Here is a 27,193-nt window from a genome sequence, read left to right as displayed (position 1 = left end):
TTTTTAATCCAATCATCAGTTGATGGGAATTTGGGTTTCTTCCAACTCCTTGCAATTGTGAACTGTGCCGCGATGAACATTGGAGCACAAATCTCTGGCCTTGGTTTGTTTCTTGCCTCTTCTGGGTAGATGCCCAGTAGGGCATTGCTGGGTCGTATGGTAACTCAATTTCCATCTGTCTTAGATATTTTTTACAAAAAAACCAAAACATTGCCATCCAGGCAATTCCAAATCATTGGTGTTTCTGCCTGTCAGTAAGTCGATTGTGACTCACGGGGACCCTACAGGTCAGAGTAGAACTCTTCCCTGTTGTTTCCAAGCTGTTAAATCCTTTCTGAAACAGACCGCCTCAGCTCTCTCTGCAGAGTAGCTGCTGAGTGTGAACTGCCGGCTTTCCTGGTAGCTGCCAACTACTTAACCCACGGCGCCACCAGGACACTTTTGAAAGATGATGGGCTTGAAACCCCTCTGAGGCAATTCCCCTCTGCGCTCTGGGGTCCCTATGAGTCGGACTTGACTTTTGACAGCCAAGGGTTTGGTTTGTGTTCTGTACATTATCCATTTTTAAATGGCCATAGAGAAACTTGGCTCTAAGAACAAGCGCCTATTTCCTGAAGACGAGAAAGACCAAATAATGACAGTAAGAAAATCTAACCCAGCATCATGGAGGAATGGGATGCTGAACACAAGTTAACTTTTTTCTTAGCACTTAACCCCAGTCCTGTACTAAGGCTTATTTGGAACTAATTATTCTTGATGGAAGTAATACCACATAAGTGTTGCGTTTATCCCTGCCTTCTTATATAAAGCTAGTAAACAAAATCATTATGAGATGTGTTCGGTCTAGATATATAACGCAGTGAGTTCTGCAGCAGGAGATACAAGTGAGATTTAGCTGCCTAGGTGAGAATAGAGGCACAGCTGTTGTTTCTCACTGCACTGAGCACGCCTGTCCATCCCCTCATCCCTATTCTGTCTTCCCTACTCTTTCCCCATCAAGCTTTTTATTTGAAAAGGCCACAATGCCAGGTTCTTTGACTAATTTGAATTGCATGTAAACAGTTTCTGAGTGTGCGCTTGTTAGAGTCAACTATGTAATTATGGCACAGGCGGACTTTGTTATGGAAAGATGAACTTGCTGGGGGCAAAAGAGGAGAATGTGTTCAGATTCACAGAAACATAGGTTTCCATGCTGGTGCTCGCATGGAATAACAGGAGGAGCCCTGGGCACACTTACTTAACGTCTCTGAGCTTTGATTTCCTCAATTAGATACAAAATAGAAAGAATACAAACAACACAGGGTTCCTGTCCCAAGTGAATGAGCTTATGTACACGAGAGTAGATCAAAAAGTATTACAACAATTTCATAATAGCCTTTACTTTAAAATATATCAAACTGTGAAACTAGGAATGCATTTGAATTATGGTGAGGTGTACTGAAAGTGCCGTGGACTGCCAGAAGAGCAAATACCTCTGGTGTGGAAGAGGTACAGTCAGAATGCTTCTTGGAAGCAAGACTGGTGCGACTTGGTCTTAGGTGCTTTGGACATATCCTCAGGAGAGACCAGTGACCGCTCTGGTAAAGGACTTCATCCTTGGTGAACCAGAGGGTAGTGTAAAAGAGCAAGCCCCTCAATGAGATGGATCTAACAACCAACAACACTGCTCCTCGTGCCCACCCTTTGGGACTATACACTTTTGAAGGCAGTGTCTCCCCCTCTCTAACCCTCCCCCAAGACTTCTATGCTCTTCAATTTACATGTCGAAATGGCAGTTGGAGCATCTCTAAGGAACTCCAATAATTTTTGTTTTAAATGTTCTTTGAGGTTGGGAAACAAAAGAAGTCTGAAGAGGCAAGAAAAGGACTACAGAATGGATGAGGTAAACTTCCCAATGAACCTGCTGTAAGACCCTCAAAGAACAAGCAGGTGCTCTGTCGTGATGAAAATAATAATAATAATCCTCACTGAAACTTGCCTGGCCTCTTTCTCACCGAGGAAGATTACCGTTTTCTTAAAACTTCGTCATCAGCCCCCACAACTGTCTATGTACTTTGAAAAGCGTTCGCCAAGATTACCAAGTTAGAATTCCAGAAAACAGGAGAACGTAACCTTCTGAGCTGACTCTGTGTCTTCAATAGCACTGACTCAGTAGCTGTCCTTGGAAACTACTCTTTCGGTTAGATTTCTTTTTTTTTTTTTTTGAAGGCACCCTGACAAGACTCAGACGGGTATATGACTGAAAGAATTTGCCTGCAGTCAACCACTGATCACCAGAACGTGTTTTGACATGTGTTGTTTAGAATAAATCTGTTCATCGAATGAGCTGGAGCCCTGGAAGGCAAGCATTTTGATTTTCCCTGGTATGAAGAGCCTCGCACAGTCCTTAGCTCCGTGTAGACACTCTCTACTCCCTTGCTGATGTTGAGATAGGGGGCTCAATGGTCACGAAGACTCAGAACTCACTTGATGGCAGTGAGTGTTTGGTTTTACTTTATGGAGCTTCACTGTGTTCAGATAGGTGATGTTGCCAGCTAAGTAATGCCTGTGTAAGCCAGCTTCTTGGAACTGTTCCGTTGTTTTGCTTTTCATCTTCATCTTCCCTCTGCCCCCACCAAAATGTTCAGCCTGGATAGCCACGCTATTCATTTTGGGGGTGGGAGTGATTCATTGATCAGATGGGGGATGCTTTTGGAGGCAAAAGAATAACAAGTAATGAGTTCAGGCTATGGCCTCACTGACCTCTAATTAAAAGAAGCAGTGACTCAAATCACCTCCCTGAACCCTGGAAAAGATAACTGGTCTGTGTATACATCATCTCTTCCCTGAAATTGATATCTGTCATGGTCTTCCCGGAAAGTGAATTGTTATATCAGATAGAAGCCAAGCCTCGGGCAAGGGAATAAGCATGACTGTCTGTGGCATCCCAAGAAGAGCTAGAGACGAATATAGTGCTTCTTGAATATTCTTCTCCATCCACATGTCTAGAGTGCACATATTAATGCTTGGAGTAGTCTGCTTACTTTAATTTCTGGCTCAAAAAAAAAGAAACACAAACATTTAATCAAGGCATTGGCATTTTACAGCCAGAGTTTCATAGCACGAACAGAGGTGCGCGTGTGAGTGTGTGTGTACCAGTGTATATATGCATAGCTGCAGGTAAGCAGAGCTTGCTCACTAACTAGATCTATATCTTTCTCTCTGTCCAAGTGTGCAGGGGGACTTCAAAAAGTTGGTGGGAAAAAATCCATTATCTTATCCTTCCAGTTTTCCACCAACTTTTTGCAGCACCATGGAGGTGATTCCGACATAGTGTGTCCAAGACTGTCAGTTGCTGAGCAAGCAGCTCATTGCTTACCCCACCAGGCCACCAGTCTCCTTGTGTCTGCACTACTACAGATTATAGTAATTCTTAGATGAATCTCTGTTAACATTTCATATGCTTTATTTTGAGAAATATTATGAAAGGTGTATTTGTCAGTAAGAAATGAGTTTAAGTATTAAAAATTAAACACAGCTGTGACATTGTTCTCATTGTACTGCTTTATCTTTCCATTGAAAGACTTATTCATGACTTATCAAGACTGATGCCCAATTATCATGCTTGTAATAGTTACCTAACTCTGTATAATAAAATTTCTCAACTTAAAACGACAGACATTTATTATCATACCCAGTTTCAAAAGGTCAAGAATCCAAGAGTCCCTTACTTGGATTATGGTTCTGGCTCAGGGTCTCTTATAAAGAGGAGTGATGACAGATCGGGTAAAGGGAGATGAACAATAGCAGCAGTGTCCTCTACAGCTTAGCTTTCTCTGTGTACCAGCCCTTCTACCTGGTCACAGAGACCGACTCTGATGCTCTGCGAGACTAGACTGCACCCGGATGTAAATACCAAGCGACGGGGCTCTTAGAGGCTACGGAAGCCTGCCATCATGCTGTTTGATGTTACTCATTCATAAATATAAACAGGCTGAAATGTTTAATATCCAGCCCTTGCTTTGAGCATTAAATTATAATGTTGGTGACTTTTCATAATCATAATAATTGGTTTCTAAAAGCTACTTAAGCTTGGTTTATAATACTCCCTGTATTCCTTTGCATTGAGATGAATTTATCACATCTTAAAATCTCCGTGTTGCTCCTCATGTTGTGAAACCTGTTCTCCATTTCTAAGAAAGTACTACACTAGGAAAATTACAAATAATTTCATATCAGGGAAATCTAGAGAGTCTGTGCTAATTCTGGAAAGAAAAAAAATGTTTCTTTCTAGAGCAAAAAAGAAAAATAGTTTCAATTCACACCAACTGTGTCTGTTGCTAATGACAGACACAATTTTGTTGCTTTGAGAAGCATTCCAAAGCTATGCTTGCCTCACCTTGATCAATTAGAGATAACTGATGTGAGTGCCACGGGGAAGAGGGTCAGGTAGGAGGACCCTTACCACAAACTTTTTTTTTTTTTTTGGTTAAAAAAATCTTCCATTTATTCATCTTTTTCATGAGTAGGTGGTTAGTACATTTGAATGATAGTCATATTAATTAGTCTTCTTTGTAGCTGTCTGAGTATTGGTAATATTAAGATCTTCAGCATAGATCTTTTTTTTGAATTTTCAATACAATATAATTAGGTCTGATAATAAGTGTATTACTCATGTTCCAAATCTATAGGGAATGCCTTTCATAGAAAAGTTTACAGTTAAGTGCTGATTTCACTCAGATACAAGACCATGAAACTAGAAATTACTAGGTATAATGGGCTCTTCTTAATTCTGACTTTAGAATAAGCACAACTTAATTAAGAAATAGAAAGTCTATATGGTACTTTTTTTGTCCATATATAGCCTTCATTCATTTCAAGACATTTATTTCTATTGAACCCTTGGTATCAGCTCCTCATTTATCCCCCTTCCACCACCCCACCCCCACCATCAGACCCTCTTGGTAGATTATAAATTATTATTATTTTCATATCTTACACCAACCACTGTCTCCCTTCCCCCGTGTTTTCTGTTGTTCTTTCCCCTTGGAGCGGGGTGTGTGGTTTATGTGCCGATCATTGTGATCGATTCCCCCTTTCTCCTTCCCTCTCTCTCCCCAACTTTCTCCCTACCCTTATCTTACCACATCTTTTTAAACTTTGGCAACAACACTGTAATTCAGATGGGGTCATCTAGAAACATATCACTAAAACAGGAGCTAGGCCAAGGGGCGCAGTCCTCGTGCAAACATGAGGTGGTTGGGGTTGTTAGGTGCTCTCCGGTGAGTTCCCACTCATAGTCACACTTGTGCAACAGAACAAATCCCCACTCAGCCCTGAGCCATTCCCACCATTGTTCTCATGTTTGAGCTCAACGTTGAGCCCCAATGCTAACCCATCTCGTTAAAGTACTTCCTCTCCTCACTGCCTCTCCACTTGACCACGCATGATGTCCTTCTCTGGGGACTGGTCTCTCCTGATAACAAGTCCAAAGTACATGAGACATCGTCTTGCCATCCTGGTCTCTAAGGAGCATTCTGGCTGTACTTCTTCCAAGACAGATCTGTTTGTTCTTTTGGCAGTCTATGGTACTTTCAGTATTCTTTGCCAACACCATGGTTCAAATGCAATGATTTTTTTCATCTTCCTATTCAACATCCAACTTTCACATGTATATGAGGAGACTGAAAATATTATGGCGTGGGTCAGAAATACCTTAGTCCTCAAAGTAATATCCTTACCTTGCAACACTACAAAGAGGTGTGCAGCAGATTTACCCAAATACAATAATACATCATTTGATCTCTTGACTTCTGCCTTCATGAGCATTGATTGTGGATCAAAGCAAGATGAAATCTTGACAACTTCAATCTTTTCTCCATTTATCATGATGTTTTCTATTGGGCCACCTGTGAGGATATGGGTTTTCTTTACATTGAGTTGTAATCCATACTGAAGGCTGCAGTCCTTTACCTTCATCGGCAAGTGATTCAAGTCCTCCTTACTTTCATCTACAGATCAAAAGTTGTTAATGAGCCTTTGTCCAATCCTGATACTGCCTTTTTCTTAACATAACCCACCTTCTCTCATTATGTGCTCAGCATAACGATTCAGTATGTGAGAGGATACGACCCAGACGCACACTTTGCCTGATTTGAAACCAGGCCATTCCTTTGTTCTGTCTGCACAACTGTGTCTTGATTCATGTCCAGATTCTTCATGATCACAATGAAGTGCTCTGAAATTCCCATTCTTCTGAAAGATATCCATAGTTTGTTGTGATACACACCATCAAATGCATACCCAATGAAACACAAATAAACGTCTTTCTGGTATTTTCTACTTTCAGCCAAGATCCAGCTGACATCAGCAATGATATCCCTTGTTCCACATCCTCTTCTGAATCTGGCCTGAACCGTGGGCCCCTCCCTATCAATGTACTGACCTTCATTGTGCAAGTAAAGCCTTTTCAGGTAGCGCTATTATTCAGCATCTATAAATTAGGGAGATCAGAAAGTGAAAGGAAGGGACAGGCTCTGGGTTTGGGTTAAAAAAGCTATTACATGAGCTCCTCCTAAAACCTTGGAGGATTATTTTATTTATTTAATTTAATAATATGTATCGTGTACATGTAGAAATCCTCTTGTGGATTGAGTAAAAGCTTACAGAGCAAATTAGTTTTCCATTCAACAATTCCCAGTGCATCGTTCTGTGTCACTTACTGCAATCCCTAGCTTGTAATATCGCTTAGCCCCTTTCCTGTGTTTCCCATCTGGCGCCTCATTCCTTCTTACCCATTTCCACCTTCTTGACATTGCCCTTAGACAAACATTGCCCTTTAGAGCGCAAATGGTTGGTTATTCTAAGAAGTACATACCTCCCCAGTGCGATTGTTCACCTGATAGACCTCTCTACTACATGACTGAAAACTGAGACACGGAGGTGAGTTCAGTTCCAGGCCTGGATAGGTGACTATGGGAAAAGTCTCATGGGCGCCAGCAGTCTCTAGCTGACCAGTTAGCCTGCTGTTTTTCATGATCTGGGATTTGTTCCACATGTTTCTCCCACTCTGTCCAGGACTGTGTTGGTCCAGGTTGATGCGAGAAACAAATTCATAGACACTCATATGTATATAAGAAAGAGCTTTATATAAAAGAGCAATTTTATATTGAGAAAACATCCCAGCCCAGTCCAGATCAAGTCTATAATTCCGATAATAGTCCATAAATTCCTCTTTAGCCTTATGCAGCACGTGCAATGATGCCGAAGGCAGGAAGATCACAGGCCAGTGGGTAGAAGGTCTGGTGGCAGTGGAAGCATTTCTCCACGTGTCTCCTCAAGCTCTCTGCATGTCTTAACAGCAGGAAAGGGAAGGCAGAGAGAGTGAGTCTGGCCTCCAGTGAGCGATTCATCTCTGTCGCGCCTCCAAATGAGGTCGTCAAGCTGTGAACTGATTGACAGGCTAGACTCCACCCCTTTGCTCCAGTTGACAGGAGATTATATAACTGCCACAAGGACCTTCTAATGTGATCCTTTGACAATGGTCAGTAGTGATATCTGGGCACACATTCTTCTGTTCTCAGGGTATTCCATTAGCCCATTGTACTAATTGTTTTCACAAGTCTTTGATTTTATTCACTCTTATTTTTTATCTGGACAGGGAGAGCCCAGTCGTTGCACTGTAGATGGCTGCTCACAGCTTTTATGACCCCAACGACTGCTTACCAAACCAAAACCAAAACCAGCTCACTGCCAACAAGTCAATGCCAACTCACAGAGACGCGATAGGCCAGAGCAGAGCTGCCTCTGTACGTTTCCAAGACTGTAACTCTTCATAGAATAGACAGCCTTCCCTTTGTCCCATGGAGCCACTGGTAGTTTCAGGCCACTTACCTCGAGCTTAGCAGCCCAGTGCATAACCAGTGTGCCACCAGGGGAACTGTCACTGTGGACCATGTGGTGTCAGTTGACCTTGGTATACCCCAAAAGTGTATGTTCATTGCTAAGAAGTTTTTATAACTTTTCCCCATATGCTCTACTACATTCATGTATACATTTTCAACCTAGATAAATATATATGTAGAAATAGTCTCTGTCAAACTTAAGTATATTCTATTTCCCACCCCTCTTCAGGATCGTGTACAAAACAGCATTCACCTCTGTTACCTGTAACTCTTGGACTCCTCGTAGAATCTTACTTTGCTTTCCTAATTTTTTTCTGATTCCCTCTCATTATATATTGAATATCCTCTCACCATTAATATGTCAGCCCTCTTGTTAGTCACTTACACTACTTCCTTTCCCACTCCTGGTAACCATCAGAGGGTGTTACTTTTTGTGTGAAACATTTTCTTGCCTTTTTTGTAATAGTCGTCTCATACAGTATTTTTCATTTTGTGATTGTCTTATGTCACTTAGCCTAATGTCCTCCAGGTTTATCCATGTTAGTGGGTGCTTTGAAGACTCATCTTTATTCTTGCATGTTTCGTAGCACGCCATTGTAGGGGTGTGTTAGACAGGGTTCTCTAGAGAGATAAAACCAAATTCCTGATAATATAATATTTTTTTATAAAGATAATTAGATATATAACAAGAAATGAACTGTTAAATCATATACAGATAAATATACAATACAAGAAATAAACAGTTAAATTAGAAGCACTATAAATGGCTTAGTGCAACTCACGTCCGTGAGAGAAAGTTGAGAGACTAGCAGTCCTTTCAGTCTCTATCTGATGCCAGATCTTCCTCTATTTGTAGAGAAAGCTAGGCTATGTCAGCACACCAGCCAATCACAAGGCAGGTCACCAATCGCCAGTCCCCAGCTCCAGAGAAGTCTTAAAGGGACCTCAACTCACAGCAACACAGTCCACAGGCTAGGCGTCCCACAGGCTGTGTAGCCTTTAAATTGAAGCACAGAACAAGCAAGGCAGCTGCACACTGGTCCGATGATCACAGAGCGAGAGACAAGAAAGGCAAGGCTCACCAAGCCATTCATCTCTCCGCCCCTCAGTCAATCCCACCTGCGTTTATCAGCCAGGCTGGCACAATAAACTGTCTCAAGGGGTGTACTACTCGTTTATCCATCTTCCTTTGATGGGCATTTATTTAGATTGCTCTCATCTTTTTGCAACTGTGAACAATGCTACGATGAACATGGGTGCCTGTGTCTTACTTGTGTCATGGCTCTTATATCTCCAGGTTATATACCTAATAGTAGGATTGCTGGACCCGATGGTATTTCTGTTTTCAACTTTTTAAGGAAGTGGTTGGCAGATTATTTTAGCTTCACTTCAATGGACCCGGTCAATAGCCTTCCCTCTGAAGACCTCATTCACTTGGCTGCTTTGAGTCCTTGTCCGGAAGTTAAGCAATGTCCACTGACTGTCTAATAAGACGTAAAGCTCTCCTCATGAGATGTCAGAGCAATTTCTGTGCAACCTAGATCAAAACAATGTGCACAGTCTCTTTGCTATCTTTGGCATGAGGAGAATTGTGAGCATTGCTTTCTTATCGAGACTTCATGAAGAAGCCAACTGAGCCCTTAAGGAAGAAACAGGAGCCATTTTAATATTTTCCCCCAAAGTCTTAGCTATGAATAAGTTATAAGATATTATAATCACTAATTTGGGTTTCAAAGTTGCAGCCATTCATTTGGTGCGGTGCCTGGTTAATAGGCCAGAATGAATCTATCAGTTGAATGAAGGCTGTCTTTGGCAGTTTAAGCAATTGGTGAGGACAAAGGAGGGAGTTCAGACTGAAATAATATCAAACAGAATTGGGTTCTAAGGCTTACACCATGACTTCGGATACGTTCGAGTATGACTTTGGTAAGTTATTTTCAATGCCTTGTATTCCCTTTTCTCGTCTCATAAACAAAGATGATGATTGATCACGCTAGAATTGTTTGAGTATCAAATGAGATCAGAGGTTAAAGCTCCTGACAGAAATACCTGGCGTGTGATGAGTACTTAACAAAGGTTAGTCTCCCCTCCCTCGCCTCATTCTAACTAGATGCCAGTGTAGGAGGGTGCAAAGGCAACTTGGCACTGCTGGAAAGAGGAATCAGGAGCCAAAACTTACATGACACTGCGACCCCTCTCCCGCCAGTCCAAAGGAAGCCCTGAGATGGTGCAAAGAGGTTGCATTGCTCATGAGCCTGAGAAAATGCAGCTTTCTCTGGGTTTTCTATAAATACCACTCACAGAGTATGGGAATGTGAAGCACCATATGAGAATCTGTCATTCAGGAGAAAGGCTAGCCAAATGGCTCGGGTTATTTAGAATGGCAAAGTATGAAAATGAATAAAACATCCAGAGCTAGACATCCAACATCAAGCTCTTGATTCCCTGTATTTCACCTGTGACAGGGATAACTCCCAAAGTGAAGCCTGTCTTCCAGCTTCCCCAGGCTTTCTCTAGGAGGCTGTGAGTAAATCTCCCCGTGCTCTGCTCCGTGGAAACTCAGCACCATTCAGGTCATGCACTGAAGCCGATGTGAACCAGAAGTTGATGGGACTGCCTGTTCTTCCTGGTCTTGCAACACTTTCACCTTTGACAGGGTGCAGTCTTACCACTTTTGTGTGGCTCTCTATTACTGGAAAGTTTGGGGTTTTCTTTCTCTCATGCAGATTCCAGCTTTTGCTGTCTCTGCTGTCATTTAGGCAGATGTGGAGGTATTTCTGCCTGCTAAACAAATGTGCTATACACAATTGATGCATGTATGGATTGTGTTGAGTTGTAGGGGCCCCTAATAAAACGATTAAAAAAGACCAACCCAAGCTGTCATTTGGTGTCAATTGAAGAGCACAAAAAATATGGGGAGAGGACTGGAGAGATGGAAGCACTCCTTTCAGACAGTCCTCATTATACGGTCGTCTAGACCGGTCAGACCTAGATCCTAACTGCGCTTTCCTAAGCAGCTTCACCAAGAACCATGTTGCTGTTGTTGGTTGCTGTTGAGTTGGCTCCAGTTCACAGCCACCCTGTGTACAACGGAACAAAGCCCTGCCTGGCCCTGCACCAGTCTCATGATCGTAACACCTGAGCCCTTCGTTGCAGCCGCTGAGCCAATCAACTGGAAGGTCTTCCTCTTGTCGCTGACTGGCTGATTGGCCAAGCCTAATGTCCTTCTTCTGGTCTATCCTGATAACATGTCCAAACTAGAGGGGATGAAGTTTCGTCATAATCACTGCTAAAGAGCATTCTGGCTGTACGGATCTGTTCCTTCTCTGGTAGTCCGTGGTTTTTCGATATTCTTCGCCAACACTGTCACTCAAATGCATCCATTCCTCTACCGTCTTCCTTATTCAGCGTGCAGCTTTCACATGCAAATGAGGTGATTAAAAATACCGTGACTTGGGTCTAGCACACCTTAATTCTCAAAGCCACATTTGGGACCTTCACACTTTAAGTAGGTCTTAAAGTGGTCTGCCTCGTGCCAGGTATCATTTGATTTCCTGACTGCTGAAATATGCCAAACCTCCATCTTTTCTCCACTTTTCTGCATGTTGTCTGTTGGTCCAATTGTGTGGAGTTTGCTTTTTTGTCCATTCCGTTGTAATCCATACTGAAGGCTGTTGCCTTTGATCTTCATTAGCAAGTGCTTCAAGCCCTCCAGGACTTCAACAAGCAAGGTTGTATCATCGCAGATTGCTAATCAGCCTTCCTCTAATCTTGATGCCTCCGTCTTCTTCGTGTGGTCCAGCTTCTTCGGTCCTGTTCTCAGCATCCAGAGGCACGAAGTGTGGTGAAAGCCAAAGACCTGGTAGAGACCTTTCCTTGTTTCAAACCAGGCAGCAGTCATTCCCATGTTCTGTGGGGGCCACTGCCGCTGGGCCCGCAGGCAGGTTCCACAGGAGTGCACTCAAGTGTCCTGCAATTCTCCTTCTCCTGAAACCACCCACACGTTGAAGGCCTTTGCATAGGCAGGAAACCACGAGCAGGCCTCTTTCTGGCATTTTCTGCTTTCAGCCAAGGTCCCTCCATCTCCATCGATGATACCCCTCATTCCACAGCCTCTTGTGAGTCCAGCTTAAACTTCTGGTGGTTTGTCCATGTAGTGCTGCGTCCATATTAAATGGTCTTAAGCAGGCGTCCTCAAACTACGGCCCACGGGCCACATTTGGCCCGCCAAGGACGTTTATCCAGCCCTCCGTGTGTTTTTGCCCCGTTTGTTTTTTTACTTCAAAATAAGATATGTGCAGTGTGCATAGGAATTTGTTCATAGTTTTTTTTTAAAAAAAAAAACAATAGTCCAGCCCTCCAACAGGTCTGAGGGACAGTGAACTGGCCCCCCTGTTTAAAAAGTTTGAGGACCCCTGGTCTTAAGCATACTACTCTTGCATGTGATATTAATGATATTGTTGGATAATTCTGCATTCTGTTGATTCATCTTTCTTTGGAATGGCACAAATATAGATCTCTTCCATTCAGTTACCCAGGTAGCTACCTTCCATATTTCTTAGCATAGACTATGAGTGCTTCTAACATGGCATCAGTTTGTTGAAACATCTGTCAGTTGAAACTGACAGAAACAGTTAGTATTCTGTCAATGCCTGGAGATTTGTTCATCAATAATGCCTTTCATACAGCTTGAATGCCTTCCTTCTGTGCCAACAGTATTGAAGCACCACCTACTCCTACGAAAATCTCTATCCGTCTCTTGGGTCTTGGATGCCTGAGAAACATAATTCCAGTAGTAGATGTAACTCAGAAAAGTTAAGGAATGAGGAGTGGAGTAAACATTTATTTGTTTGTGGTGGTACTTATACTAGCAGGTAAAACAAGATTTTCACAGCTAACAATAGTATTTGTTTAATGTACTAGTTATGACTTATTGTCTAGGATTTGAGTTAGCTTATGTCTATTACTCCAGCTATTTAGAAAATAAACTAATGAAAAGTGTTTGAATTATCAGTGTTTCACTTATTACACAACACCAAATGTGTAAATTTGTCATCATTAAGTATTTGCAAGAGACTCAAACCTGGAAGGGCCCATAGTACTATTATTGGGTATACTTTAGGTGATTTAATGAGGATTCCTGTTTATGTACACAGGTTTGTGCCAAAAAAGATGTGTTTAAACATGTTTTTGTCATTAGTGGATGAGTGCAGATAATTCTTCCAGTAATACATTTATCTTATTCTTGTTAGGATACTTTTTGTGCCATGGGGAAAAAACAACAGTTTTGAGATTGGGGCTAATACCAACTTTTTAACCGAGCTGAAATAGACATCTTCCCAAATCATTCAAGTTTTGCAGTAAGCTTTTGGGTGTGCCCTGCTACATAAAACAACAGTCTGTAGAGGGATCAAGTATTTTTCAGAAAGGTCAGGAAGACCTCAGAGATGAACCAAGAGTGGGAAGACTGTCAATCTCAACAAATGAAGACACTGTGACGGATGTCCAGGAAGTCTGGAAGCAGATGTAATTCCCATTGCTGTGACAGCTACGGAAGTGACAGCTACTGACCTTGGGATCTCACATGGTTTGGCATGTTCAATTTAAGTGAACATCTAGGCATCAGAAAGACTTCAGCTCGATGAGGGCCAGAAATACTGCACACAGAGCTGATCTTTCTGTCAGCCTTTTAATCAAAATTGAAGCTAGCGAAGACAATTTTGTGGAATGAATTGTAACTGCTGGTGAGTCTTGGATTTACCAGTTCCTTCCAGAGAGCAAAGTCCAATCAAAACAGTGGCTTCCGAAGGGATCTGCTGAGCCAATGAAATTCAATGCCGTGAGGTCAGCTCACACGGTCATTTCCACTGTTTTAGAGGTTTCCAAAGGGATAATTTTGATAGATTTTTTTTTCCCCAATGAAAAACCAACAGGGGCTCAGTATGAAAAAGTTTTCCAGGAAATTGTAAACTGCATTGATAAGAAAAAGATCCAGGAAAGTTGTCCTGAGGAATTTTTTTCTGTCACAATGTATCTGCTCATTCTTCAAGAATCTCATGAGGAAACCCTACCGCATCCCACTTGCCACCCTGATTTTGCCCCTTCAGACTTCTTTTGTTCTCACAGCTCATAAACATTTAAAAGGAATAGGATTTGAATCCCTTGAAAAAGCCTAAGCTGGCAGTGCAAGATATGACAAAATAATCATTTGTAAATTATCAAGGGTTCATGAGGAGGGGGGAACGGGGAGAGAGGGGAAAAAATGAGGAACTGATGCTGGGGACTTGGGTGGAGAGTGGATGTTTTGAGAATGACAAGGGCAATGACTGTACAAATGTGCTTTACACAATTGATGCATATATGGATTGTGTTGAGTTGTAGGAGCCCCTAATAAAACTATTTTAAAAAAAAGCCCAAGCTGTCATTTTGATGTGGTGTCAATTGAAGAACACAAAAATGTGGGGAGAGGACTGGAGAGATGGAAGCACTCCTTTCAGAAGTGTCTAAACGTAGATGAAAAATATGCCAAGGAATAGTAACTTTTTATTTTTATATTTTTGTATCATAAAAGTATCTGACTTTGTAGCAATACTTCTCCCTCTCCTATATCTATTTTTTTTCCTCTTTAGGTTTAATATCTGAATGCATATTTCTGAATTATTTAGAGCAAGTTCGCTACATTATTCACATTTAAAGCTTGTTTTATTTGATCCTCAATTATAAATAACTAGTCTACCACTTTTGAGCATTTTTTACTTAGTGGTATAATAATAATCTATCAGTAGAATGTATAATGTATTCTACATCAAACACTGAGTTCCATTTTCCGTGAGTAGGACACTTCCCTGCCCCCCAGAAACTAACCACCTACTGGGCAAAGGTAGACATAGTAAGACTTCTTTGCCACACACTGCTAGACGTGGACGGCTACTGGGGAAGCATAAAGAAGTTACCTTCACACAAGCACGTCTTTATTCATAGTCACTCAGGTAATGACTCGTGAATGGAAATGGCAGTCGCATTTTAGGAAATAAATTAGCTTGAGATGGATATGATCTGTAATCATTGCATCATCTAAAGCTGAGCAGCCCCTCGCATATGTCCAGCTAATTGTTTCTGCAACTCCATACATATGATTCTTTCAACCAACCCGGAGAGCATGATAGCAGTTGTGGGGCAGGTGCAGCACCGGAGCGTGTTCCGTTCTGCCGATCATAGGCTTGGATTGGGTCAGAACCACTCGACGTCCCCTGTCAACAACAGGGACCAGAGCCTCAGAGAGGAGTTTAAATTAGGGCCTAATTCTTAAAAGTTAGATTTGAGTCTGAAAATGACTGGCTCTAACAATTATTAGTTTTTTTTAAACTCAATTATGTTATTTCCCCTTTCTAAGTATCAGCATCCTCATAAGTAAAATGAAGATTAATTCTAGATCTTTATAAACTGTAAAATATAACTCAATCTAAAACCCAATTAAGTCCATTTATTTACCAATCTAACATGGCACCATTAGAAGCAATTAGTATGGAATGTTCATGAGACAACATTAGACTTGGCTTCCCCTTGATTCAACCTTTATATTCATGCTAATGTTGTTGCTGAAATGGCACCTGTACTGTCTAGCACTCCTAGACCCTCACAGTATTGGCTCTCCATCATGCATGATACGGTCCATAAGACAGATCAAAAACACCTCAAGACGTTAGCGAGGGGTTGTCGTAAGGGACCTCTCAAAATCCCTTCCAGTTTTGTGATTTTAGGATGCTTCATTCTCCTCTAATGAAACAGCATTCATTATTATACTTTTATCATTTTATGGCGTCAGTTTAACTTTGGTTAAAAGTAATAGTCATAATGTAGAGCCAGCTTCAAGTTTGGTATTGAGAGAAATGTTTAATTACTTAATAAGATATTTACTAAGCCTCTTTTATTAGATATAGTAAGTATTAAGTTCTTCCTATTTTAATTGGAACAATAAAAAGTAGCATCTATATTTCATCACTTCTAAGTGGGAATTTAATTTGGAAACTATGGAAATGGTTTTGTGAAATTGTCTCTAATTAAATTTAGTTTCCATTACTCTATGCTCTATAGAAGTTTATTATTATTATATTTTTATATATTATTATTATTATATGTGTATTTTGAAGTATATTCTCCTGTTTCTGTCTGTTTGAAAGATCAACTTTTGAGTGTGTAGAAGTTAGACATACAGTAACTGGGAAAATACTAGTCATTCCTTGACCCCCAAACATTAATTATTATTTGGCATTGATTTAAGGGTAGCACTCCTGCTGTAAACAGTTGCCTGCTTTGTACTTAGCATTCCTGGTTGATGGGTGGCTAATATTGAAACCTAAGCTCATGACCCTGACTTCCTTTAGGACTAGGGATCTCTGGATTCATTGGGTGGATGGGGAAATCAGAGTAACCCACTGCTGTCAAATCGATTCTGACTTATAGCAACGCTGTAGGACAGGGTAGAACCATCTCCTTTGGGGTCCCAAGTGTGTAAACCTTTATGAATGCAAATAGCCTCACCGTTCACTCTCAGAGGGGCTGGTGGATCCAAACTGCTGGTCTTGCAATCCATCAAGTAACCCATTAGCCGCGAGTGCACCTTGGGAGTAAGAGTTTTAAAACATTTTTTGTAACAAGATGTTAAAAAAATCGTGTCATTTTCCATTGGCCCAAACGAGTCACATGGCTGCGTAAGGCTGCAAGGGGAGCCGGGCACTATTCTCTTCAGATAGGCAGCTGCATCCCGAGAACAGCTTGGCAGAGTGGAATGTTAAACCTGAGAATGTACAAATGTTCTGCTATAAAATTCTATATATTGGTGTGTTAGTCTCTAAAGAGAATACATCGGTCTTGTCCCAGGTTTACGTCCCAGTGTCAGGAGACCATCTTTTTGAGTTCCGTGTGTTTTGTGGCGTAAGACTGGACAGTATTCCATTCAGTTACACGGGGCCGCCATGGTCAGTTCCCACTTGATGGTAACCAAGAACATCCTAACTCAACAAAGAAGGAATTGTGAGAGTTAACCAGGGCTTATAATATTTAGTTATAAAACAGTTTCTTTCTTTGAAAAAGTTAATTACAAAAGTTACAGGATCTGGGATGTTTCCACTTTATATAATTACCAACAGAACAATAGAGGCCTTCATATATTACTTGAAAATAAAACTAGCATTTTCCAAATGTTTCTCGGGAATTGTCTTATAAGCATTCCTCTTTTAGCTGTCTAGAAACAAATATTTTTTTCCCCCCTAACACTAGGCAGAAGGAATGTATTGGTATAGTTTGAGAATCTTATAATAATTTTATATGCATTGGATTTTTTAAATCTAAAAAGACATCTGATGTATATTTTCCTAGACAATGCTTTAACGATATAATAAAAATAAAATTTGTTCTTAAGACTATCCAATTTAGATGAAATCTTTCTAATACATGATCAGGCCTCCCTGGATTTTCAGATACCAATTTACAAAATGCTCAAAGTGTTCTGTGATATTTTTAGAGTTTATGAATAAGAAGTGTTCATTTTGATTTTATTTTGATTATATTTCTAAAATTATATAAACTATATTGATGGGAACAAAGTGCTTGTAATTTTCTCTCAATTATATTTCAGAATAGATATTTAATATTGCTAGGCCGTAGTCCTTTTCAAGCCAGGTGTCTGTATGTATTTGCATGTGCAGAATTACTTGCGGCCTACATCATGATTTGATGGATTTTTTGTATTGCGGTGTGAGTGTAAGTGTACAGAGTGAATTAGTTTCCCGTTCAGCAGTTTACACACACTTGGTTATGCAAGGTCAGAGACAATTCCCTCGGTACCGCCGCACTTTCCCACTTCATCCTCCGGCTCCCCATTTCATTCATCCTTCTATCCGGACGGATTACAAAACCTCAGTTAGTACGCATCACAGTTTGATTCAAGCGCTGTCTTTGTAAACTATGTTATGCCAGGTGATCCAGATGTCCCCCCAAATTGTGGTCCTAAGCCCTGGTTACTTAACCCCATCAAGGTATTGGGTTATAGCTAAGAAGTGGTCTCCGCTTTGCCCCTGTATACTGTACAGCACAAGAGGGCTTCAAAAAGTTTGTGGTAAATGGAACTGAAAGATGATGGGATTTTTCCAAACCTTCTGAAGCTTGCTCACATACTTGGTTATATTGGCAGCACATGCAAATATATACATAGAATTAACCCCTGCCAAATATAGGTGTAGCTCTGGTCTCCTTCCTTTCCCTGTTCTGCGTGTGTGTTTGCCTGTATGTATGCTCATAGATTATTGTTTGTTATGTAATGGTATTTACCTTTGTTGTCTGCGACTCTTGTCACCTTGCGGTGTCCTCTTTTGTCCCGGTCATGCCGTCTGCCCTTCCTCTCTTACTGTGTGTGCCTTTCCTTTCACCAAAGTGACCTTATCTCACCCTCTAGTTACTGGTTTCCCTTCCTCCCTTCCCATCCCCAGTAACCATCAAAGAACGCTTTCTTCCAGTGTGCCAACCTTGTGTTAACTTTTTATATTAATGATCTCACCCAATAGTTGCCCTTTTGTGAATGACTAATTTTACTCGACATAATGCCCTCCAGGTCCATTTATATTATGAGGTGTTTCACGGATTTGGCATCTTTGTTTAGCATCTCATAGTATTCCATCGTGTGTCTGTACCCTAATTTGTTTATCCATTTATTTATTGATAGCCACATATATTGTTTCTGTCTTTTGGCAATGGACATAACAGTGCACACATATCTATTTGTATCATAGCTCTTGTTTCTTTGGACTATATGGTATTTCTATCTCTGGCTTTTTAAGGAAGCAACATAGCAATTTTAAGTAAGTACCTTATAAGCACCACATTGGTTGTACCATTTTACGGCCCCAGTTTGGTGACATTTTTTATAATTTTATTCACATGGTTCATGTTTTGTTCATTTTGTTTTTGTTTCTCCAAGGTGGAATTCTAGTTTAAAGTAAAAGCCTTTCATAGTCATTACTACTTGCTGCTTTCGACTGGTTGTAAAATTTCTCAGTGATTCAAATTACTGGTACCTGAAGCAGATCGAATTTACATTTAATTGCTTGTTTTTGTTTTCTGGTTCATATACTAATGCAGTATACATAGGATTATCACTAGGAATTCCCATTAGGGTTACCACTTTTGGTGATTATTCTGCAAGTTTATCTTAAACACAATGAAATAATACATGCGAGTCTTGCTAAATTCACAGTGGGATCGATACAGTGCCATCTGCAATGGAAGATTAACCAAAGCGCCTCTGTCATCATCACAGACGGTTATAATCGTGAATTTCTCCAAAGCTAGTGCACTTGGTGTCTTTAAACGACTTTTCTTTTAAGACACTGTCCTAAATTTTTAATTTAAAAAAAAAACATTTTGCATGCTGAGAGGTAGAACCCATAAAGAGAGTAATTATAATGGAATTTAATTAGTTCACTTACATTTGTTTGCCAATAAAGTAAAGCATGTCGTCTTAGTGGTTTTTGTTTGTTTGTGTACATAAACTTTAAAATACGTCAATGTCACAAAAGGAAAGAAACCACATCCCAGATCAAATTGTACCGGTTCCCAGCAACAGATGTAGCAGTCATTCCGTGGGAAGTCACTTAACACTTTTTAGGTTTCTGCATCTATCTGAACTGCTGTTATCGCTCCCCACATCAGGTCAGCTGCACGCTCTCTGCAGGAACAGTTGCCAGAGGTACTGTGGGTTCCAGTGGGAGTGCTTCGCGTTTCATTGTCGGCCCATTTATGTTCCAGACTTCTGAATATTTCATACTGAGGAGCAGCCGTTCACTTTATGAATCATGAGGTCGTTATTAATTAAATAGAGTCAACAAGGCTGATTTGTTCCCTCTCTTCTCAGCTCAACCGCCAAACGTACAAATCAGAGAGGAAATATTTCTAATACTAGTATGTTCTCCAAGCCAGTAAATCTGGGATTATCTCCTCGTACCGATTATGTCAGAGCTCTTTAGCCACAGTGCTCTGTAGGACATAAAACGCAATGATGTACGCACAAATTCCCACATTCTAGCATCATAAGGAATGGTTGCAAGGTTTTCTTACAACAGTAAGAAGCCCTAATTCTTAAGAAAATTACACTGGGTCCCTGATTGGATATCTCCTCTTGACCAGGCACTTCACCTTCATTCCCTGAGGTTTAGAAACAGTGCCATGGTTCTGGGCTTTTTGCTGAACACCTAGTGTGAAATGTGAAAAGTCAAAAAGAATACTCATAGTCTCTCCATTGCTTGAGGTTTTTTTCTCCTACTGATAAGGTTTTGTGTTTGATGTTTAGCTATGTGATTTTTTATGCATGTACAGAAAAGTACAGTGAACTTAAGAGTCATCAATTATTTTATAGTGTTTCCTTTCTATTTGAGAGTAATTAAGGAGTGGATTTTTAAAGTACTTAATAAAGGTTACTGATAACTTTCTGGTAGAACTTTCTAATACTTATTGTTCATAGTCTGTGACTGCATATTTTTAGACAATTTGCTTTTTGTTTATTTTAAATAATCAGTCTAACAGACTAGCCATAGATGGGAAATGATAATATTTTAATGATGAGAATTTTAAAAGCCAAATCGGAAAACACGCTGTGCGCACCCTTATCCCTTGAATGTTGTTCCTGTGTTCTTCACTCCACTTTCCCCAGGAGGGACTGTCACTGGGGAGGGCAGATTTAAATCACTCAGATTAGAATCTCTTCTTTGGAATAAAATATTGTAAATGTTCTGATAAAAAGAAAATGTATAGACCTAGAGTTTTAAATAAGCAAAACCATCTCCTCAGGCTTTTGCTTTTAGCTGTTGTCTTAAACATTTAATTTTCCCCGGGAAAAGGTGTCCTCATTTCACCTTGCAGTGCATTCCAGCCCTCTTATGTTACACTCATTAGGGTTTCTTTTAAACCACTTTCAACTTAGGCAAATTTCCAGTTTTATAAAAGCCTGGAAATGAAGTTTACCTGTGCAGAATCAAGTGCTTTAGTAAGTTTAGCCTCCGTAATAAGAAATCCCATTAAACCATTTTGAAGAGATAATAGTAATGTGGATTACTGTCAAAAGGATGAAGGCTCTTTGTGCCACAGAAACACACTCTGAAGCTCAGAATCGCTGAGGGTTTTTGGTCCTTGCCACCTCCACTTTGATTCTTTCATAGGTTGAGCTGTTTGATCTCGTCGTCATGAAACCATCAGTAATGTTCTTTCATAGAAAGAAGCATTTTTAATATTTAAACAGAGGGGTTGAACTTAATTGAATATAAAGAAGATTTAGAATGTAGGATTGAAAACAAGCCAAATCTAGTAGCGATAGACAGTAGAAGTAACTGGCCGTTTGTACTAAATTCAACATTTTCAATTATTGTTATCAATAGCCAAGAGAGGGCATGTATTTTGCTGATCTTCTCCAAATTGTGTTCTCTGCAACACTGGCCTCTTGAAGTGTCTGGAAGGGGGGCACGTGGAGAGTCTGTCTGTCGCAAACTCTTGGAGGGTCAGAGCTCAGAAGGATGGTAAGGTCCGGAGACCTGCTGCTCTCTTGAAACCAACGGAAGTGAGCTTAACCCGGCACACCTCCAACTTCTTTGACCGCAGACGCTTAGTCTCCGTGCAACGTTCATTAACCATCGTCGTAACAGGCTTTGGAAAATGCTTTTCTCTAAAGTAGGAGATACAGTCAGATCCAACTCTTACATGATCCTTGTTTGTAAACTCTTTTGCTCTGTTCGTATGATGCGACTTCCGAGGGCAGGAGCTGGGGGGACTGAGCGAGCCCAGATGAGGGAGTGAGGTGAGTGAGAACTAGAGCATCCAAGGAGAAGAAGCGAATCTTCATCCTGATTCCAAAAGCAGCTTGTCGGTCATTCAGATGCTTTCCACCTGGAGATGGATTCCGGAAATTCATCCCGGTGAAAGGTGACCAGAGCCCCCAGCTAAGTGGGCTGGAACACGCTCTGGGGAAGAAGGATAAACTAGGGTTGAGACGAGGCAAAGCCAACCATCCGAATCCGGGGAAGGAACACATGCAGAAGGCCCTTCCTACATAGTGGCCTGACGAGAGGACTGGAAGCACAGCCCACAGCCCTTCCCGAGGTAGATCACATCCTGTCTGATGGTCAGGAGGAGGGCCCTGGACTTGGAGCATGGGGTCACTTGAAAATCCAAGAATGTGCATTCATTCTGCCTGTGTGGTTGGCTGAGGACCGCTCTTACAGGTGAATGTTAGCAGTGAATCAACTAAATGAAATTAGAGAAGACTACAAAATGCAGGGCAAGGCAGAGACCCGACAGAAGCGCTGTGTTGCTGTCCTATTTGATAGAAGAGATGCTACAGCTCAGAGGGATTTATCAATGGCTCCTTTCATCCATCCATTTGTTCATTTGAACATGCAAACATCATATTCTGCTTCTGTCCAAAAACATGAATGACTTCTCGTGCTCACAAAGGCAGTGTGGGCAGAGAGTCACTCTTGCTGTTTTGCTCCGGCTGCTTTCTGTCCTCCCACAAGTAACCGATGTTTAATGAAAAGCACCATTGGTATGTTTTAGAACCTCTTTCTCTCTCTCTCTCTCACTCACTCTGATCATCTCTGTTCAGTCTTCCCTTGCTTGCAACAGAGTCAGCTCAGTTGCAAAAGCATTGAGAACATGCTTTTAAAAAAATCATTTTACTGGGGGCTCTTTCGGCTCTTATAACAATCCATACATCCATTGTATCATGCACGTTTGTGCATGTGCTGCCATCATCATTTCACAAACATTTTCTTTCTATTGAGCTTTTGGTGTCTTTTTTCCCCTCCCTCCCCTAACCTTCCACCCTTGTAAACCCTGGATAATTTATAAACTATTTTTATTTTCATATTTTACATCGTTTGCTGACTCCCTTCACCCATGTTTCTGATGTTCATTCCCCTGGGGGATGGGGAGAGGTTGTACGTAGATCATTGCAATTGGTTCCCCCTTTCTCCCTCTTCTCTCCCCACCTTCCCCCTAACCTCATGGTATAGCTACTCTCTATCTTGGTCCTAAAAGCTTTATCTGTCCTGGATTCTAGGTGTCGAGAGCTCTTATATTTAGCAGTGTGCATGCTCTGGTCTAGCCAGATTTGTAAGATAGAACTGGGGTCATGATAGTAGGAGGACTAGAAGAATGTTGAATGAAGAGCTAGAAGAATGTTGTGTGTTTTGTCCGTGCTATTCTGCACACTAGCTGCCTTATCCCTTCTTTGTGACCCATCTGTGATGGGATGTCCAATTGTCTACAAATGGGCATTGAGTCTCTGCCTTGACCCCCCTCATTCGCATTGAAATGATTGTGTGTTTTGGGTCTTCTGATGCCTGATACCTGATCCCATTTGCACTGTGATCACATGTTGGTGTGCATCTTCCATGTAGGCTTTGTTGCTTCCCTGCTAGATGGCTGCTTGTTTAAATTCAAGCCTTTAAGACTCCACACACTGTATCTTGTAATAGCTGGGCACCATCAGCTTTCTTCACTACATTAGCTGTTGCACCCATTTTGTCTTCAGCAATCATGTCGGGAAGGTGAGCATCACAGAATACCAGGTTATTAGAACAAAGTGTTCTTGCATTGAGGGAGGATGTGAGTAGAGGTCCAATGTCCATCTGCTACCTTAATACTGAACCTATAAATATATGTACATAGACCTTTATCCCTATCATTATATATTAATATATTTACACCTGTACATGCCTATGTTTATACCTCCATAAATATCTTTTGCCTCCTAGTTCTTTCCTTTATTTACTTTTACTTTCCTCATGTCCAACTATCATGTTCGACCTTCATTCAGCTCTCTGTACTTCCTCTTGGCTACATTGCACTTGATTGAACCCTACCAGGCACTCTACAAATATAATCAAAATATTCACTCAAAAAATTGGGCAAACTGTTAAAGGTTTGAGTCAAGCCTCCTGTACTCCCCCAGTCCTTATAAGAAGGTCCCAGTGTTCTACAGTGACACACATCGTAGGTGGTCCAAAAAATGTTATGTTAATATTGTTGAGTGGCCAACCAGAAGGTGGTTATTTATTCTGAGAACACAGTAGGCAGATAAATTGGGAACTCAGCCTAGTTGCTGCCCTCACAGGGCTCCCTCATGTAGTAAGAACATGTACTGTAATATAGCAGAAGAGGAGCTAAGAATGTGATCTCAGAATGGAAGCATTTGGGGGGAGATTTGGTTCTTTAGAAGAATCAGTATGAATTGCCTAGATAAGTGAGATGGGAGAGATGATTGTAGCACAGGAGAAAGTATTGGTTTGGCAGGTAACGAACCAAGGCATTTTCAGTGATAAAGTATATACTTAGTCCAGGAAGGCATTGGTTGGTGCTGAAGTTTTGGCTTAGAAATATCTCTTGACTGGAGCAGAGAATGAATTAGAAAGAGCTAGAACAGAGGCAGAGAGAATCTCGTTCAGTAATCCAGGCCCTAGCAATGGAAAAGGAGAGGGGGAGACAGAGTCCAGAGATGATTCTGCAAGACAGTCACAGGACTTGATTGACTGCATGTCAGGGAAGGGAAAGTGAGGGGTGAGAGATAAAACATTCTTCCTTTTTACCAAAGGGTGGAAATAATGGTCTTCATTGGCAGTGTTTAAAGACTTGTAAAACTCTATTGGATCCAGTCTCGTTACACTGTTGTCTGGTGACAGTGGGCTGTTGTAGAATGAAAGCAATGTCGCAAGGATGGTACCTACGTGGATGGGGAAATGGACAATCTTGTGGATTCTAATTCTATTCCTTGTGTTTCCCAAGTCATGTAACCCAGACCACATCCTGGATCCATCCTGTGACAAGTGCCCTGAATCTGTCATGCTCAGAGGAGAATGAAGAAGATTGTTCCAGAGAACTTCCCAGCCAGAAGAGCTGATGGATTCCTCTAGGAAACTCGGTCTTCTGGAATCTCCAACTCCATGGATGACACATAGAACTCCACTCTGAGATACTACCAGCCTAAAATAGGAATAAAGCAAATGCCACTTATAGACGTCATGAATAGGGACTCTGGATTTAGGCTATTTAAAAAAAATTATTTGATACAACTATATGCATTTATAAGACCAATTACTACTAGAGTAGTTCTCTTAAGAATAATATAGTCATCCTTTTTTTTGGGAAACCATATAAAATTAGATTTTATAATATGTGAGATTTCATCATGTGTAACTTGATCTTTGTAATTTTATATGTAGTTTCTTTATATGGCTATCAGATATGATGGTTTTTATAATTAAGAGATTGAAAAATTATGTGAAGTATACTTCATTTTACTTGATACATCACTAGCCTTTTATATTTCTATCTTAGGGAGGTGATCTTAGCAAGCCTAGGGAATTTTTTTTAAAGGATCATATCTAGACAACTATCTCACGAACTATTAAACACTATATGCATCATTATGGGGTTTTCTGATTTACCAAATGCTTTTTGAATCCCATTTTATTTAAACTATACAACATTCCTGTGAGAGAAGTCCAGTGGGCATTGTTTTTCTTATTTTTCAATTAGGGAAATAGAAATTCAGAGAGATGGAGCATCCTGGCTGGCCTGGGACTCACACCTAAGTCTTCTGATTCCAAGTCCAGTCCTCTTTCCACTGCACCCTGCTGTCTCTGCAGAGGGAGCTCCACCCTGACGTGCAGGGCACTGTGGTTCTGTTGATGCAGCTGGCTCCACAGCTGTGCGCCCAGTGACCACAGAGATCCAAAGGCACCTCTTCTATCAAACACGTCCCCCTCATGACCCTACTAGTCCTCTCCTATAAATCCTCCCCCCTTATTTGTTCTTCCTCTCCACCCCCACCCACACAGTCGCCAGGTAGGGATAAGCTTTGAGGTGTGATTCCATCAGGCTTCTTTCAGGAACTTGCCTTTTTTCTGAAGTAAAGGCACTGCTCCCCTCTGGGACTTGCCCTGCTTAGGTTGCTGCTGCCAGTGCGAGTCTTTGAGGAGAGCTGCCGAGAAGAGGGGCATTGGATACTGTTCCACTAGCAATAGGACTATACCTGGACTCCCAAGCTGTGTTCAAGAATGCCTTTGTTCATCTGCTTTTCATGTTTTAGACTGCTTCTGGAAGAGGCGATCCATTGACTTGGAACTCTATCGATGTTCTCTTAAAGACCTAAGCATGAGGATGGGAAACAAGGTATGGGGTGGGGAGGAGGTAATTTTAAATGTCCTGAGCATTGAGTACCAATTGAATAATAAAAGTCTTCTTTTTTTCATGGTATTATTATATTGCTATGTAATATTGATGAAAAATATGAGTAAACATAATTAATTGGAATACCGTATGCCCTAATTATGTCCAGTAACACAGTGGAGTTAATATTTGGCCCTTTTCATTTTATTCCCCCTCCCCTTCCTCACCTCCCCTTTCTTTTGCTCCTTCCCACTTTTTGAAGGACAGAGGTTTTGCTCAGCACCGTGACCCTGAGACCACAAGATTTAGATGGTGCCCTGTGAGCGCTACTAACCACTCTAAAAGGGATCACAGTTAAAGGTCTTGGATAGGATGGGAGAACAATGTGTAACAAAACTCAAAATAATAAAGAACAGTCAAAACCTAGGCTTTCTGCTCGGACAGAGACGAGTGGAGCCCTTGAGACTTCTCTTTCTTACCCTTCCTATCTGGAACAACACTCAGCCCAAACAATGCATAGCACTCTTCTGTGAACAATACACTAGGACGTTATACGCTCTGCGATCAATTGGGCAGCAGTTGCCCAAGAAGAAAGCTCAGAAGGCAGGGAAGGTTAGGAGAGAAGGTGAACTGGACATGGGGAACCCACGGTAGAAGTGGGATGATAGATATTGCACTGATTGCAATCAATGACATGAAACAAAATGTGTAGAAATTGTTGAATGTAAAACTGATTTGCTCTGTAAATTTTCACCCAATTCACCATAAAAAATTTTAAAAACAAAACATGTTCTAGTGGGAACCTTGAGCTTCACCTAATTTGGTGATTTTCAAATATTTTTTGTTGAAAAAAGTTTCAAATGAATTATGTAGAAACTATGAATATATATATAGATGGATATATATATATATATATATATATATATATATACATATGTAACAGATTTTTAAAAAATAATGTTGCTCCTTGAAACTTGATGGAATCCTGGAGCCCAAACAAAGCAATTCCAGCTCTGCTGTATAGTCTAGAGCAACACTTCTCAACCTGTGAGTTGCGACCCCTTCAGGGGTAGAAGGACTTTTTCACAGGTGTCGTA

General features: G+C 41.0%; 1 protein-coding gene across 1 annotated transcript in view; it reads left to right on the top strand.

The window, feature by feature from the left end:
- STXBP4 (syntaxin binding protein 4) overlaps positions 1-26,143 on the top strand; it is a 197,640-nt gene extending 171,497 nt beyond the window's left edge. The window contains exon 17 of the mRNA XM_004707395.2: positions 24,711-26,143. Within this exon, the coding sequence (XP_004707452.1) occupies positions 24,711-24,825 (115 nt within the window). The 3' untranslated portion in view covers positions 24,826-26,143. The remainder of the gene's footprint in view (positions 1-24,710) is intronic.
- Positions 26,144-27,193: the final 1,050 nt, after the last annotated feature.

The sequence above is a fragment of the Echinops telfairi genome, unplaced genomic scaffold (genome assembly GCF_000313985.2).
Source record: "Echinops telfairi isolate 266 unplaced genomic scaffold, ASM31398v2 ScPeMD7_7458;HRSCAF=8496, whole genome shotgun sequence".
Taxonomy (NCBI): domain Eukaryota; kingdom Metazoa; phylum Chordata; class Mammalia; order Afrosoricida; family Tenrecidae; genus Echinops; species Echinops telfairi.
This window is presented reverse-complemented; position numbering and strand designations above follow the sequence as displayed.